The sequence below is a fragment of the Hipposideros armiger genome, unplaced genomic scaffold (genome assembly GCF_001890085.2).
Source record: "Hipposideros armiger isolate ML-2016 unplaced genomic scaffold, ASM189008v1 scaffold_505, whole genome shotgun sequence".
In the NCBI taxonomy this organism is placed as follows: domain Eukaryota; kingdom Metazoa; phylum Chordata; class Mammalia; order Chiroptera; family Hipposideridae; genus Hipposideros; species Hipposideros armiger.
Window position 1 is genome coordinate 1,103,126 of NW_017731855.1, and position 17,102 is coordinate 1,120,227.

The window sequence follows — 17,102 nt, forward strand, 5'->3', positions numbered from 1 at the left end:
CAGCCCAGCTCCAGGTTGAGCTGTTGTTCAGCATCTTAGCTGTAGAGGGCAGTGTCACTGGCCCTCATATGTGGGACCCGAACCGGGGCCCTCTGGCGTCCCAAGCCAGTTCTTAACTACCGCGCCACTCAGCTGGCCCTGATTTATGCTTCTGACTCTCACCTCCCCGTTTCTCCTCTCACTATTGCCCTCCCTACCAATCCCCGTGTGCTCGCTGGAATGCCATCCATTATGAACCAAGGTACTCAACCCTCTCAGTTGCTGCCTCGATGCACCCTCCATCTCCTTTTACCAGTGTGTGAATCTTGTCCAGGACATCACATGCTCTGAAGTTGTTTCAAGTGGAGGGTGCTCATTTCCTCACCACTCCACTGTCCCCCCACACACACACACACACAACTTGGCTTGCTCCCCATTGTCTTTCCAAGCGCATTATTCCTCCACCCTTCACTGAAGCTGGAACAACCTCTCCTGCTCTTGTTGCAGTCACCTAATGACTTCCTGGTCACTCCCACACATTCAGAAGACTTGGGCATATAGTTCACAGCTTCCTCTTTCCCGCCTGGCTCCCTTCACCCCAACCCTGTCATCGTCCTGGGTGACTTCCAGACTAATACGACAAGTCGCCTAGAATTCGAACCGTGCCTCCTCTTTCACTGGGAAAATCAAGATCCTCAAGGAAAGAGTCCTCATCTTCCTTACCCTGCAATCTACCTAAATATCCCATCAGTGCCCATCCTTTCTTTCTCCCCTCCAGCATTAGTGGAAGAGGTGTTTCCTCCTCCCTATGAACTATGCCTCAGTCTGGACTCTGCATTCCATCACCTCCTTTCTGCCTCTTCTAGGATCTACTCCAACAATCATCTCCCAAAGAAGAGAGGGTAGAAAAAGACCAGTCTCAGGGCAGTAGTATGGCGAATGCCTATATTTAAGAAGTAGAACAAAGACTAGGTCACAACTATCAGTTAGAAGCCAGTGTAATTATGCTGGAGTTTTCAGTTTATTTCCTAAACATACCAGCCTAATGTGCTAAAAAAGCAAATAAGATTTTCTTGTGTCATTTTCGGTATCAAGGCTATTGGAAGTGAATAATCATATTAACCTCAGACAAGTAACCTAGGACACTTTGTGCAGATGTGGTAATGAAACCCCAAGAGAGATATTAGTAGATCTGGAAATAGTCCAGCGGAGAGCAATTAAAATAATCAAAGGGGAGCAGCAACTGATGTTTTAAGAAAGACTAAAGGGATAAAGAACCTCTTCAGTCTGGAAAAACAGCTAGAAGAGTCAACAGCAGCAACAACAGCAATAATAATAATAATGGTTAACATCTATTGAGCGCTATGTGTATGATTATTCTAAACAGCTTATCTGTATCGTCTCAATCCTGACAACAATCTTATCAGGTAAGTACAATTATTATCCCTACTTTACAGATGGGAAAACTGGGGCACAGTGAAGTTAGGTAACTTGCCCAATCTCCCAGACATAGTAAAGCAGAAACCATTATTCAAACCCAATCTGATTCTAGAACATATGCTTTTAACCATGGTAGTATGTACCTTCCAGCAAATAAATCCTAAAGATATGAATCAAGTAGCCACAGTTTTGTTTACTAAGATTCAAAACTCTAAATACCAAGAAACCACTTAATGCTTTAAGAGAAATACATTGTTTTGTCATTTGAATTTCTTACACTGAGCACATTACTTTTATAAAAAAAAATTAAGAGGATGCAATTTCAATATAAATATTGAAAATGCTAGTTTATCTAAAAGGTAGTAAACTTCCAGAATTTGTTACCCAGAGAGGTTGTCATAAGTATAAATAGCTTTGAAAGAAAACTTTTTTTTTTAAAGATTTTTATTGGGGAATTGCGGGGAGGGGAACAGCGCTGGGGAATTGGGAGAAGGGGAACAGACAAGCTGCTGTCGTTTTGTTCTTCAATCTAGTTGTGGAGGACGTTGCTTCACTGGCCCAAGCTGGCACCATCATTGTGCTCTTCTCTGGCGAGGCAGATCAGTCGCCGGCTTCTGGACGGCCGCTCACTGCGGCTGCTGGCCGCTCACGCTGGCTGCTGACTACACACGGTAGCCCATGGCAACCCACTGCCACAGGGACTGCAGCCTACGCCGCCGCCAGCGACTCATGGCAGCCCAGCTCCAGGTTGAGCTGTTGTTCAGCATCTTAGCTGTGGAGGGCAGTGTCACTGGCCCTCCTATGTGGGATCCGAACCGGGGCCCTCTGGCATCCCAAGCGAGTTCTTAACCATCGCGCCACTCGGCCGGCCCGAAAGAAAACTTTGAAGGAAGATTTAGTACTCACAATAGACATATATATCTCTTATAGATACCTATCATAGTTAGGAACATATTCCTAAGGAAAGTGGAGTTTTAAACCAGGTAGGAAAGGACAGAGTGTGCTAGATAGAGGAAGAATCTGTGTGGAAAACTAGAGGCATGAGTGGTGTATGAAGTTACTCATCTAGTTGAGTGGCATGTAATAAAGCTGATTAACTTGAAGACGATTCTGGGTTGCAGTGGTTTCTCTTTTCAACAGACTATCCTGGGAAAACCAGATGAGTCTTCATAAATAACACCTGGGTAGGAAACACTTTAAAGATCATTATCCTCACCTTTAACAACGCCCACAGCATTTATCCATTGTGTGTATGGAAAATGGCTGTTTCTCTGGAAAAAACTAAAAGCACTGCTGGGGTCACCTAAGAATTTAAATGCTCTTTCTCATGAAGTTTGATTTTTGTTCCAAGAGCTCATTAAATCAGTGCTGGCACTAGCTGTACCTTGCACCTTTGAGATTAACTCCGACCTAGAGAACAATGTAAGAGTGGACTCAAGGTACTTGTCTGAATGATACAGTCCGTGGTAACTGTGACTACAAATACCTTGGCTTCCTTTTAGGTTGGAATCCACAGATAAGACATTTAAAATTCCACTCCATGAATATGAGTTAACCACTTCCTTCTAGAAAATGTGAAAGTAGTCTCGTTTCTTTTGTCCTCAATACATGGGTAAGAGATTCAAAGGAAGAGAGTGGGGAATGCATTTTAAGAGGGTAATGGAGAAAACAAAATCTAATGCCTGGACATAGGTCACTTCCCTGAAGAGTAACGTAATGTATTAGTGGCCTATACAAATATCAAATTCCTTACTGGCTCTCTCTTTTATTCTGTACTCCCATCTTTTTAAAAGAAAGGAACAAGACCTCAGCTCCTTTAAGAAACCTCCTAATCATTTTCTGCCTCAGATAAATTAAGATTAGAAAGGGTAAATTAATAGGGTACCTGAAAAGGCTAATTTCAATTTCACCATTATAAAAGCTAAAACAAAGTTTTAAGATTTTTTTCTGCTCAACTATCTTTTCTATCTTGAACCTCCCAGGGGTGGAGAAGGAAGTACTTTCCTGTCAAGTGGAGAGAGATTATTTCCTGGTTCTCCCTGATTGGGAGGTTTATAAATAGTACTACATTTGTAAAGAATACATTATACTATACTTGACATTGACCAAGTACTGTGTCAAATCTTCACTGAGAAGTGAAGAAATTGGAGAATTCCCACAGAAAAATAATGACCATAATTAATGTTTGGAAAATGAGATCCAGGAAAAAAACTATACAGGTAAAACTGAGGAAATCTGATAATTCTTGGAGGACTTCTTTATTTTCTAGGTTTTTTTTTCAGCTTTGAGGAAGGTCAAGTATATCGGGAAATGTTTATCATCAATCAATGATTTATCAACATTTAAGAAAGCATACAAGTCCATAGGGATTTTTGAACCCAATTCAAATGAATGGAAGGAGTCTCTATAGAGATCCTTCCAAACAAGGATTCTTTCCCATAATTTATCAAGTCGCTTAACAAACATTTATTTAAATGCTTACCATATGACAGGCAATGTTCTAGATAGACAGAAATCTGTCCTCTTGCAACTTACATTCATCAGTGGGGGTAAGAGAGACAGTAAACAATAATGACACAACAAATACAATAAATAGGTAAATTGCAGAGTATAAAATTGATAAAAAATAGAGCAGGCTAAGGGGATCAGAAATGGGAAGGTTGCAAATTTAAAAGAGGCGGTCAGGATAGGCATCTTCAAATAAGTGAGGGTGAGCCAACTGATGCAGCTAAAACATAGAATCCTGACAGCATTGAGGGGCAAGAATGGGTGTTCATACTATGCATTTACCTTGTGATACGCAGTTTCCACCCCTGTGCCACTCAGAGGGCACTGGAGGAATTGGTGCAAAGTTGTGTGTGTGGGGGGGGTGAAGACAAATTCCATTTTGGCCATATTAAGTTTGAAGTGCCACTGGATAGAAACAAATGACGAGCAGCTAGTCGGAAACGCAGGGGTGGAGCTGAGGAGTTAGAGATAGAGCTGTTGATTTGGAATCACTGGGATATCTCGAATGGCTGAAGCAGTGGAAATGAATAGGTAAGCTCACCAAAGAGCAGAGTGAAAAGAGGTCAAGGGGAGAACTTTACTATTGAATGTCTATATTTTGGGGGACGAAAACAAAGAAAAATTGAGAAAGAACAGTGCATTTTATTCTAATCAGAGAGAGAAACAGACGGAGACAGAGACAAGATGGGCCTGAGTTGTTACCATCTTTTTATGCCTCCCCTTTCATTTCTCCCTAATGTAAACGGGTTCTCTTCACCACAAAACACTCCCGCTGCGCTACACCCCTTTGTGCGCGAATCCTTCTTGAAGACCTTTTCAAGATAAGAAGGGAACTAACTCTTGCTGTGCGTATCCCCCTGAGCGTGCCACGTGTTTGAGGCTCCAAATCCCAAGCTGTTTTCCTTTGCTTTCACATTCTTGCCTCCTTCAGTAGTGCCGGTTCCCAAAGGGCTGAAGCGTAGGAAAAGCCAACAGAAAACAAAGGACACAGTTTGAGGGAAAAGCAAAACAAACAAACGAAAACCCCCCTGCCGGGAACAGAAATCCAACACCGATGGCCTTTAAGCCAATCCCTCCAGCCCCCAGCCCCTCTGCCCCACCCGGGCCTCTCCTCAGGCCCCGCCCCTGCCTTTCCATATGTCCCGCCCTTTGCCCCGCGGCCCACGCTCATTTGCTGGCGCCTTTCCTCTCCTCTTTTCCATTGGTCAGCTTTCACTTCTTGTTTCATAAACCCCTCCCCCCCCGCCCCACTCAGCTTCGCCCCCTCGCAGAGAGGCGGAGCAGCGCAGGCTCCGCTTGCGGACACTCGCGGACCTTTTTCAGTGTGCTTTCCTTTTCTTCCCGGCATTCCTGTTTCCGTTTTCTCAAGGCTCTTTGGTTTTTCCACCTCTGCGAGGCACTTGGCGCCCAGGGGTGCAGTGACGTCATCATTCTGCGCAGCGCGGACACCCGCCGGTGAAAGTGGGAACTGCTTTGGTGCCCTGCACTGCTTTTGTTGGGCTGCTGTTCGTCCGGAATCATGGCGCCGTCACTGTGGAAGGGGCTGGTGGGCATCGGCCTCTTTGCCCTAGCCCACGCAGCCTTTTCCGCTGCGCAGCGTAAGTGTTTGGGGGACGCCGACTGCTCCTGTGCGGGACTTCAGGGACGGTGTGTGGGTGCACCCCAGAGGGAGTGTCAGACGGAATGTCCCGGGAAGGGTCATTCAAGACCTCAGAGTTTGGGGTGATTACGAGAAGCGATGCAGGGCTCCCAGGTGGAAGATTGAAGCAGCGTTAGAAGGGGGGTGTCTGGAGGGCTCAGAGAGGGATGGGCGGGCTGCAGGGTGGGCAAAGAGGGGGGTCTACCCAGGAATCCAGGACAAGTGATATCAAATACAGCGCGGGGCTGGTCAGGCAAAGTGTCAGATTGATGATCCTGGATGCTTACGGTCCCATGACAACGAGGTGGACAGCATCTCGGGCACTCCTAGGCTGCCCAGACAGTGAGTGCGAAGTGAAGTGACCGTTTACCTCAGGGACTGTGGTAGAGGGGAAAGAGCGCTGGACTGGTAGTCTGGAGGGCCGGTTCTTAAAAACTTGCTTTGCCACTAAATCTGTGTGACCTTGGGCAAATCATGTCCCTTCCCTGAGGCTTCACTGAGGTTGATTTTAATTCCTGCCCTTTCTATGTCACAGACTGATTGGGAAGTTTAAATGAAAAAAAGTAGAAGTACTTTTATCATACAGATAAAATTGAATTGTCGAGAAGAAACCCAGCAGAGGATGCAGTGCAGTCTTGAGACAGCTGACCTGTTTTGATGTCTTCCTTCTCTCCTCCACCAAGGGTCAGCAGACTCTGGCATGTGGGCCAAACGCAGCCTCCCTCCTGTTTTCTTAGTGAGCTAAGGATGATGCTACATTTGTAATTTGTTGGGGGGGGGGAGAAGCAAAAGAATATCATTTTATGATCCATGACAGTTATATAAAATCCAGGTTTCAACGTCCATTAATGAAGTTTTATTGTCACAATCACACCCATTCATTTAGGTATTGTCTGGCTGCTTTCTAAGAGCAGAGTTGAGTAGTTGTGATAGAGACAGGATGGCCTGCAAAGCCTAAAATATTTATTATACCAACGTCACAGGTAAAGTTGGCTGACTCCTGTCCTAGCCTATAGAGCCCATGAGGGCAGGGACAATGTATGTTTTTTTATTTATCGCTGTACTCCCAGTGCCTAGCACGATTTTCCCCACAGTAGGTATTGAATAAATTTGTTGAATGAAGGACATGAATTCAAATTTGAACTTTATTCCTTTATTTGCTAGGTTACTTTCCATTTTCAGGAGTAAAGTAGAAAATGAAATGTGAATTCCTTCAAAGTTCCAATTTTTTTCAAGTTAAACCGTTTTGTTATGTTTATTATATATAATTAAAATGATCCACTTATTTTAACTACTTATTACATGTATTATGACATTGAAGGAAATACAACTTATTTTTGAACACATTTTTATTTAGAAGTTTTAGATTTACAGAAAAGTTGGAAAGATACTATAGAGAGTTGAGAGTTACTGTATAACCCTCACCCAGTTTCCACCATGGGTAACATCTTACCATGGTATATTGTCACAACTCAGAAACTGACATTGGTATATTACTATTAACAAAAGTCTAGCTTTTATTTGGATTCACCAGTTTCCATTAATGTCTTCTTTCTATTTTAGGAATCATTCCAGGGTATCACATTACATATAGTTGTCATGTTTCCCCAGTCTCCTCTGTTCTGTGCTGGTTTCTCCAAAGCTCCAATCTTGAATGATAATGATAATAGCTAACATTATTAAGTACTTATCTAGTGCTAGGAACCAAACTAAGCACTTTACCTGTATTATATAATTCAGTCCTACCAAAATCCCTGTGAGGCAGCTATTATTGTTATTGCCGTCTTTGAAAGATGAAGAAATTGAGACACAGCTAGGAAACTTGCACAAAATTAGAGATGAGAAATGGTGGGGCCAGGATTTAAAGACGAGCAATTGGACTCTGGAGCCTGTGTGCTACACTGCTTTATAGAATTCAGTCTTGGAGAATTGGTTGAAATTGCATGTGCTTGGGTGCTAGAGGTACAGTGATGCCCTGAGGGAGTTTATAGTCAAGTGGAGAAACCAATGGATCAAGAAAGTGATACAGATGCTACGCTAAAATATGTAAAGCTCCGTGGAGACTGGCGTAGTCCTAGAGCCTTGCACTCAAGTGTGCTCAATAGACCAGCAGGGTTGTAATCACCTAGGAGCTTGTTAGAAATGCCCGCCCCAGATCTGCTGAATCCTAATCTGCATTTCAGTGAGATTCCCCAGGTGATTTGTGTGCAGATTCCTTTGAGGAGCACTGCCCTAGGGGCAGGAAGGAGTCTGTGGAGTGCTGCGGCCATTTTCTACAGTAGGCTTCAGCCCTAACATTTTAAGGGACTGGAGCAAGATCATTGAAGTCCAGCCCCTTGGTTTTACAGCTGAGGAGATGCCTGGGTAAAGGCAGTGTTAGAGTCAGATGAGGCTTCATGCAAAGAAGAAAGCTAGCTGGGAACTGCACAGACAGTAGGAAGTTAGTCAAAACCTATTTTTGGTATTGGTTTGATTTTTTTTCTTTTACACTTGTCCTTATGATAAACCCTGTAAGAGAAAACTTGAGAAGGTCTATAAACACATTCCCTTTAGAGAGTCAATACACATCTGCTCAAACAATTTGGGTTTTTTAGTTCACAATACATTGTTAAATAGGGAGTATGCAAGGCTCCTGTAGAAGTAGGATTTTGTGTTTCCAATGAGGTGAAAATGCCTTGGGGCCTTTGTCACTACATACAGCAGGACCTCTTTATAATGCTCATGTTGGAAAGGGACTAATATTTACCTTTGAGGCTAATTGTGTAGTGTGAGATTGTGGCAGCAGATAGCATACAATGGTGAGGAACTCTTATGACAGAGCATGTATCAGGTATCTTATATATTTCTCACATTATTCCTATTTTGTTGCAGAAACTTAGGCAGTGAAAAGATAGCTCCTGTATTTCTTTGATTCTAAGACTCACTTGCCCTCCCACTCTTCCATTTTAACACTCTGAAATTGAGCTACATGTTACATGAGGATGTCTTACATTGAATGAGATAACATCAGTTACAGTAAGTTGAAGAGCTGGTTTTTATGATCCAAGTTTATCAGCTTCCAAATCGCGATCCTTTTCCTTCAGACCTTGCTGCTTCCTGAGACTAATACAGAAGCAGCGTTATAATTGAATCACGGAGGCAGAAAGTGATGCCCTGGAATTTGTCCTGTTCCACCTGTGCCCCCAGCATATTCTCTCAGGAAAAACATTTCCATATCAATTGTATGTGATGGTGGTGCTATTTCAGAGTTGAGATTTTCTGCAGGCTTATTAATTTTTAAATAATTGTGATTTCTGTGACCAGGCGGTGAAAGAAATGATTGGTTTCAGAGGATTCTAGTTTTCCTGTGGTAATATGTTTAGTTATTTCTTTCTCATACTTGCTCACCTATCACTTTTACCCCGTTGTATTGGGTTGTCGGAAAAGTCATGCCGTATTTTTTTATGTGTTTTTCCGTTGCAAAAATGCGTCATGACTTTTCCGACAATCCACATATAAGGTGACAGATCAGGTCATGATGAAAATAAAATGGTTCAAGATCAGGCTGACAGCCTTAGAAAATAGAGGTTTTTGAGGAATCCAGGATTAGTGTTACTTTATGCAGCATACATCAGCTGCTGCTTCGGTATATTGATTTGCTTGCATTTTAAGAAAGAAAAATGGGTTACAATTTCTTTAATGGTATGCTTCTCATTTATAGATCGTTCTTATATGCGATTAACAGAAAAGGAAGATGAATCACTGCCAATAGATGTAAGTTGATCATTTATATTCTATTAACATGTATTTTAAAAATTAGCCATATAGCTTATAATAATATTTTTAATGGGTTTTATTCTCTTAAAATTTTACAGACATGAAATTACCTCTGTTCTCTACTTTCTGTCACTTATTGTAAAACCCAAAGATTTGGAAACAAAAGATTTCTGTTTGGGTTCTAGAACTGTAGTTTAAATAGTCTTTCTAAAAGTTGCTCTGTCCATAGTCTGAGATGGACTTAAAAAGTTGATTATTTGACTTTATTTTTTTGAAAAGTTCATTTTTATTATAAAGTGTAAGAACAGGCAAAACTAACAAAACATTGTTTAGGGACATATACATCGGTGGTAAAACTGAAAAACAAGGAAGTTTTTTTAAGTTAAAATGATATGTGGGCTTCAGTCACAATTTTCATCTTCATTGGATTTTAAATTAAGAAATAATAAGTTCTTTGTAACAGAATCAAACAGTAACCGTAAAAAGTAAAACCGACCCCATAGCAACAACAACAAAAAAACCCAACCTGACTCCATTGCCAGCAATTCTACCTCTTATTATGAACAGTTTGGAGTATACAAGTAGTTCAATTTTCTCCCTGTGCGTAAACAACATTATCTTTATTTATATCTGTATAGTTTTACCTAATCAAAACACGCAGAATTTTGCTTTAAAAAGTTATTATGCATCTGTATATATGTATAATTTTATAATTAGATTTTTTATTACCTAATAATCTGTCTTGATACATTTTCATGATGACTCATAGATTTACCACATTCTTATTAATGGTACCTATGATTGCATTATATGAAATAGAACTTGGTGCACTGGTGGTGGGAATGGAAGCTGGTATAACATGACATTAGGTTTTAATTTAGAAAGTTAGAGTAATAGCTTGTGGCTAATTTTGAGTTTAGTTGTCTACGATCAAAGATATGGTCGATGTGACTATTAACTCATTCTCCTGTCACGTTTTCTTAGTGATAGATGCACACAGAGAGACACACACACGTTCATTTATATCTACTTAAAATAACTTTCTTCTGTTTACACATTGGAGATTTTGAAAAATAGAGAAAAACACAATTAAGAAAATAAAATATGCCTGTAATCCCATGTTGGTTAATATCAAGCATTTATTGCAAGTTTTTGCTTGCACAACCTCTTTGGAAAGCAGTTTAGTATTACCTAACAAAGCTCAATGTGCATATACTTGACACCTATGATTCTACTGCCATGCACTAGGAGACACACACAAGGATATCTATGTTGACATTGTAAAAGTAACACACAGGAAACATCCCATATAACCATCAACAGTGGAATGGATAAATTGTGGTATTTTCATATAATGAAATACAAAACACAATGAAAATGAATGGACTGTAACTATACTACAACAGGGATGAATCTCATGAAAAAAGTTCAAAATGAGGAAAAGTAAGCAATATGTGTTTTAGAGGTGCATACATAGCTGGTAAAATTATAAAGAAAAGCAAAGAACTGATTAATACACAATTTGGGACAACAGTTAACTTTGAGAGGGAGGGAGAAGGATATAACTGCAGAGAGACACATGAGATTTAAAAGGTACTAGTAATGTTCTGTTTCTTAAGCTGGATGGTGGAGAAAAGGTGTTCTTTTGATACTCTATGATATTTAACAATAATATGTTAACAAATTCATAGTTGCTCTTGGAAGCAGGTAGTAGTTGATAACTGAGTTTTGAATGGCTCAGTACTTGTTTTTCCTATTTGAGCAAAACCCACAAGTAGTTTTGCAGCCAATCCACAGAATTTATAGAAGATTTTATTGTGTCTAAGTCCAAATCATTCAAAATGAAAATTGACTCCTTGATAGGATCTGGGAGAAACACCTGTTAGAGGTTAAAAAGAGATGGGGAGAAAATTGGAAGTTTTTATAATAATATTTGTATGTTATTTAGTAATCTCAATCTTTATACTCACAGATAGTTCTTCAGACACTTCTGGCCTTTGCAGTTACCTGTTATGGTATAGTTCATATTGCAGGGGAGTTTAAAGACATGGATGCCACTTCAGAACTAAAAAATAAGTAAGTCACTTTTTGTATGCGTTTATTTTCTTAGGGGTTTTGCTTCATTTACATCATGGAAATGTGTGTATTCTGGTATATAAAAGTCGATTTTGTTTTTACATTTTGATTATACAAGTCTGTATGAGTAATGAAATGAAAACATTGAGGCAGCATTTGATATGATAGGAAAAATGGAAGTTGAATGACCCATTATTGACATTAGAATAAAATGTTGTATGTGGTTGCTTAAAATGATTTGTTGGTTGGGTGTATGGATGGCTGGATGGAAATAGATATATAGGAAGATATTCCCTCAGAAGTTTTTTCTTCTTTCCCTTCCTTCCTCCCTCCTTTCCTCACTCCCCTTCCTCTCCTGCCCTCTCTTTCCTTCCTTTTCCCCTTCTTTTCTTCTTTTTATTTTCTTGTCCCAGCTTAGTCTTTGGAAGAATAAGGGGTCTTCTGTTTCCTCTGCCACTTGAACCTAGTCTGTGATATAAACTCGGCTGTCAGGCCCTTTTCTATCCCTGGATTAAAGTATATTTGTTATTCTGCTTTCTTTTTTCTCCTGTACTTCTTCTAAGCTATTTTTGTGAGCTTTGCTTCTTTTTTCCCCATATTTCTTACTTTCATAAAATCATCCTTTAGCTTTGTTCACTTCCATCTCTGGACTTTACCCACTTTATTGATCCTGGAAAATTTAACCCTTTACAGTATTTCCTTAGGAGGATTCACAATAAACATTTATGTGTTAGAGGAAACTCACCCTCTTTTAACTTTTTAGTTTATATTTTAACTAGTCACATTTCAGGCTTCTTGTTCTATGTGCAGATATGCTTGGATTTTTAGGTGGGCTGACTTTGAGATTGGAGTTTTTATCAAAAGAGGAATTCATTTTTTTCCAGGAAAATAATATTTAAAAAACATACCAACACTAAAAACCATACACTTAGGTAAACATAGTTTAAAAAGAACTTTTTTTTTAGACTACATATCTCTCACTGGAAAAAGAAGAAAGGGTACTTCACTGTCACCACCCACTACTGTTCTTACAAAGAGTCTATTAAGAATGACAGGCAAGGGGCCAGGAAAGAAAGACGTAAAACAGAATGACATTAAGTAGATGGTAGCAAAATATATGAGTTTGGACAATAGCAGGTACAGAAGGGCCAAAGCAATTTTTTTGTTGTACTTGAAAGATTCTTGGAAAACGGATCTGTGAAATGATCATAGGTCTTGAAGAGGGCGGGCCAAATGAGAATAATCAAAGGTACAATCGCTGTACAGGTTTTTTTGTTTGTTTGTTTGTTGTTGTTTTTTAAGATTTTTATTGGGGAATTGGGGGGATGGGAACAGTGCTGGGGAATTGGGGGAAGGGGAACAGACAAGTTGCTGTCGTTTTGTTCTTCAGTCTAGTTGTGGAGGACCTTGCTTCACTGGCCCAAGTTGGCACCATCATGTACGGGTTTTTTAAAAAGACTATTTGGCATGGGCTAGTGTTAGATCTATAGAGGTGATTAAAGTTGAGCGATTACTTGTGTTAGTCATAGGCATACTGGAAAGGAGTGCTGAGTAAAATATTTGAGTGCTATATGTTGTTGCTTTTCTAGATTTCCTAGTTTCCTTATACAAGGGGGAAATGACATACAGTATGATTACTGTTTATAGTCTGATGTCATGGATTTACATTTAGTTTAAAATATAACCTGTAGCAAATTTTGCAATTCATCAGAAGCCTGCTTATTTTAAAATAGGCTTTTATAAAGGTGTATCTAAAACACATGCTTTTTTTTTCTTTTAAGGACGTTTGACACATTAAGGAATCACCCATCATTTTATGTGTTTAATCATCGTGGGAGAGTGCTGTTCCGGCCTTCGGATACAACAAATTCTTCAAACCAAGATGTGTTGTCCTCCAACACATCGTTGAAGTTACGAAAACTTGAATCACTGCGTCGTTAAGATTTTTACAAATCATAACAACAGGACAGCACACAGAGCTGGAATATTGGAGTTTGGGGTATAAAACACTCCCCCCCCCCCATCAGTATTTATATTGATCTTTCAGACCTAACTAAAAAAAGTCTATGGCCCTTGTTTGTAAACTGTTAATCATTGATGCAGTATAAATTATGTGTGAAATAAGTCTTTGATCTTTCATAGAATTCTTTTGTTTTTTTAAAACAAATTCTCATCTTTTGTAAAAGTCACTGTTTGAACACAGTTCTTTGCAAAAAATGTCTATGGTTTTGTAATTATTTATTAGATTTCTTTTCTTTTGCACTACAGTGTTTAGGATCCTTTTGGAAATCATGTGACTACTGCATTTTGCAGCATGAATCATAGTAAAATGTTCTTCAGTTCTTAACAACAAATGGACTTCTCTAAAGAGATTTAAAAAGGTGACTTAATCGGTTTTTCTTATGCCCCCTAAAATGGCTCTGCTTCAGGAGATAGTTGTCAGTTTTTAATTTATCCATGACTTTTCACCCCACCCGACTTCCATATACCTTCTAACATCAGCTGTCTTGTTTCATCACTTCTCTGGGGTTCTGTGCGCAGTGAGCAATTTTCATGTCCGAATTCTTTGTCATAACAAATATATTTAACAAACTCAACTTGCTGTAAAGCTACTTGTGTTCTCTTCTTTTATCGGTAAGAAATCTCCCTAATTGGTTATGTAGTATAAGAATAGTTGAAGATAGACCAAAAAGACCATTTGTGATTTAATTATCCTGCCTACATAGAAGACTAGTAATTACTGAGGAAAACTGATTTCTCATTAGCCAGTTTAACTTATTCAAAGTCTGCTATTTTATTGCACACCATACGAGTGAGGTAGTAAAAGTAAACTTCTCATTAAAGGTAGACTTCAAAGGAATTGGGCCAAATATGTTCTAAATATTTGAAACTAATATTTGTAATTTAAAAGAAAATAAGGTCATTTAAGAAATTGTTTTGTAGCTTCTGATTTCTAGCAGGCTTAGAATTTTTCATCTTTATTGTATGTTGCTGAAGATGAGGAAGAAGATAGAATATTTTTAGAAGCAGTACTTTTAATTTTAGGGAAAATTTGGCAGCTCTTTGATCTGCAGAAAGCTTAACATTTCTTTGTAGAGAACATTTATTGAATTCTACAGGTATGAAAACATTGCTTATGTTGAATTGTATCGATGTAAAGGGAATAACTACGCAGATTTGAAGAGTAAATGTGCTTTAGGCAAGAGTCAGATGGTGCCCTTACACTTAATGGCATTTTTTCCATTAGAAATGGACCTCAGCTCTTCTGTTCTACCTGGTAACACACAGCCCCAAAGCAGATGATTTATTTTGTCATTGGGTTTTTATTGTTGTTTTGTTTTGTCGACATAGTCTGTCTGTGGAACACTGACTCTGCTCTCTAAGAACAAAGTTAGAAATCTTCTAATAATCCAAAATGATTTGGACATGAGTTAAAAATGTGAAGTCAGGAGTTAAAAGTGATGATGATAAAATAAAAATAGTGTGGGAGAAAGAAACTCCTTACACCAGGCTTCTATACTGTTTCCTCAGGTATGACCTGATTTGCAAGGGCCTCTTGCTTTCTTCTGTCTTGGGGATGTGTTCCTTTCCTAATATGTTTTTATAACAACTTTAATAAGATATAATTCACATACTTTACAATTCACCCATTTAAAAGGTGCAATTCAGTGGTTTTGCAATATAGTCACAAGTTGTACAACCACACCCACAGTCAGTTTGAGAACATTGTCATCACCCCAAAAAGAAACCCTGTGTCCTCTAGCAGTCACATCTCATTTCACCCCAATGCCTCCCAGCCCCGAGCAACCACTAGTCAATCTACTTTTGATCTCTATGATTGGCTACCTACTCTGGTCATTTAAATGGGATTGTACAGTATCAGGTCTTTCATGACTGGTTTCCCAAATATAATTCTATGTGGAGTGAGAAGTTTTTCTCACCTTGGGAACTAACTGTGACTGCTGTGGAAAGACGTGGTTGGTAAAATCTAGATGGAGGACGGAGGGTTGGCTACCTAAGAGTTTAATTTCTCAATTAATATTATGCTGAATAGTTTTTCCTTATAACCAAACATTCGTGACATACTATTGGGTTGTTGGAAAAGTCATGACGTATTTTTTCTATGTTGTTCATTGCAAAAATGCATCACGATTTTTCCAACAACCCAATATTACTTACAATATTTTGGCTAGTTTCTAGAATGGATATTGAAATCTTTGCTTACCTAGTCAAGAAAGTCCTGCTAAAAATGATGCCAAATAATTTTTCAAATAATTGACATAGCAGTTTTCAGTCGTGTCTCACTTTGCTAGCAGCTTGTAGACCTCGGGCCAGGTGAGCTTCCCAAATTTCGTCCTTAATTTCCTCTAGTGAATTTCTGCTATCTTTTTCAAGTATGTACCATAGGACTAAAGGAAATTTGAGTGCATCATAACAGTGCTAAATGGATTAACTTCAGAATTTTATTTATAATGCTATGAGACAGTCCATGACTACCTAAGGGTAGTCCCCAAAATGTAGTGATGTGAGTTAGTTCAGCCGGCAGTTGACTGATTTCAGTGACGTTCAGATAATTGAACTATTGAAGGCTCTCTAGACTGTAGGAAAATGCACTTTTTAATCAGAGAACCAGCCAAATGCTATGGGCTACCAGCCCCACTGTAGACAATGCACATCGGGGGAACCGGAGACTACGATGCTCTGTAACTCCCTAATGACTGCTTCCTAAGCACTGTAGCTTCTTTTTCAGTGGCATGACAGCATCTTCCTGGTTGTATGTGGCCTGTTTCCATGATGTATTGAGTAGTGTTTGTTGTGAGCATCGATGCCTGTAACACCAAGCTAAACACATTCTTTTGGATATGTTCCCCTCTTTAAATGGCCTTGCCCTGTCTAATAAATAAATGATTGTCTGACCCTCACCCTGTATTTGGTAGTGTTTTTTTTTCTTTTGTACTTTTAATCTCCTTTTTTTTTCCTGCTTCTCTGTCCCCAGAAAAATGTAAGAGTTTATTTTATGACTATTTTTTCCAGTGTGATGCTGTTTTATTCAGGGGATACTTTAATTTTTAGTGTAGCAATATATTTAAAGTCTTATTGCAATTTTTTGTTTTTTTGGAGTTGAAATAGAATGTGTAATCTCATTTATGTTTATAAATAATCAAATGACCTTTGGAGTATGAGAATTTTCGTCCCTGTGTAGCAGTGTCTATAATCATTCCATCACAAATGTATTATATAGCCAAACTACCATTACAAAATGTCACTTCATACTTAACAGGAAATCACGATTGAAGCATGAAAAGGCAAATCTAAAGATTAATGAAAATCCAAGGGGAAGTTATGGTTTGCAAAACTTGACACTTACCTTCAATATTTTAAAAAATAGCACTACCAATATTCAAATCTAACTAGTGATATCTCAAAATAACCTACTAATGAAGTATTCTTTAAAGAGAAAAAAAGAAAAATACTATATGCACATGGCAAAAAAAGTCAGATGGTACAGAAAGGCATGAAATGAAAACTTGCCCCCCTTCCTTCATACTCCTAATACCTTTTTCAAAGGTAACCAGCTTAAAGTGTCTTGTATATATTCTTTCAGGAAAAAAATTATTTGCCAGCAAATATATACTTTTAAAAAAGTGTACATTAATGGAATCAGATGGTATACAATTTTCTGTACCTTGCTTTCTTTGCTGCC

At 39.0% G+C, this 17,102-nt stretch overlaps 1 protein-coding gene across 1 annotated transcript; it reads left to right on the forward strand.

Moving 5' to 3' along the window:
- Positions 1 to 5,209: 5,209 nt before the first annotated feature.
- Positions 5,210 to 16,320, forward strand: MMGT1 (membrane magnesium transporter 1). The gene is made up of 4 exons (XM_019667811.1): positions 5,210 to 5,525; positions 9,267 to 9,319; positions 11,295 to 11,398; positions 13,180 to 16,320. Exons 1-4 carry the CDS (start codon positions 5,447 to 5,449, stop codon positions 13,337 to 13,339), a joined length of 396 nt encoding a protein of 131 aa, XP_019523356.1. The 5' UTR covers positions 5,210 to 5,446; the 3' UTR covers positions 13,340 to 16,320.
- The last annotated feature ends 782 nt before the right edge of the window (positions 16,321 to 17,102 follow it).

Bases quoted from the DNA above. Each gene is read 5' to 3' on its own strand.
- MMGT1 (XM_019667811.1), top strand. From the start codon at position 5,447: ATGGCGCCGTCACTGTGGAAGGGGCTGGTGGGCATCGGCCTCTTTGCC. The intron at 9,320-11,294 runs GTAAGTTGATCA...TTATACTCACAG, and splicing joins ATGAATCACTGCCAATAGAT to ATAGTTCTTCAGACACTTCT. The intron at 11,399-13,179 runs GTAAGTCACTTT...TTTTCTTTTAAG, and splicing joins ACTTCAGAACTAAAAAATAA to GACGTTTGACACATTAAGGA.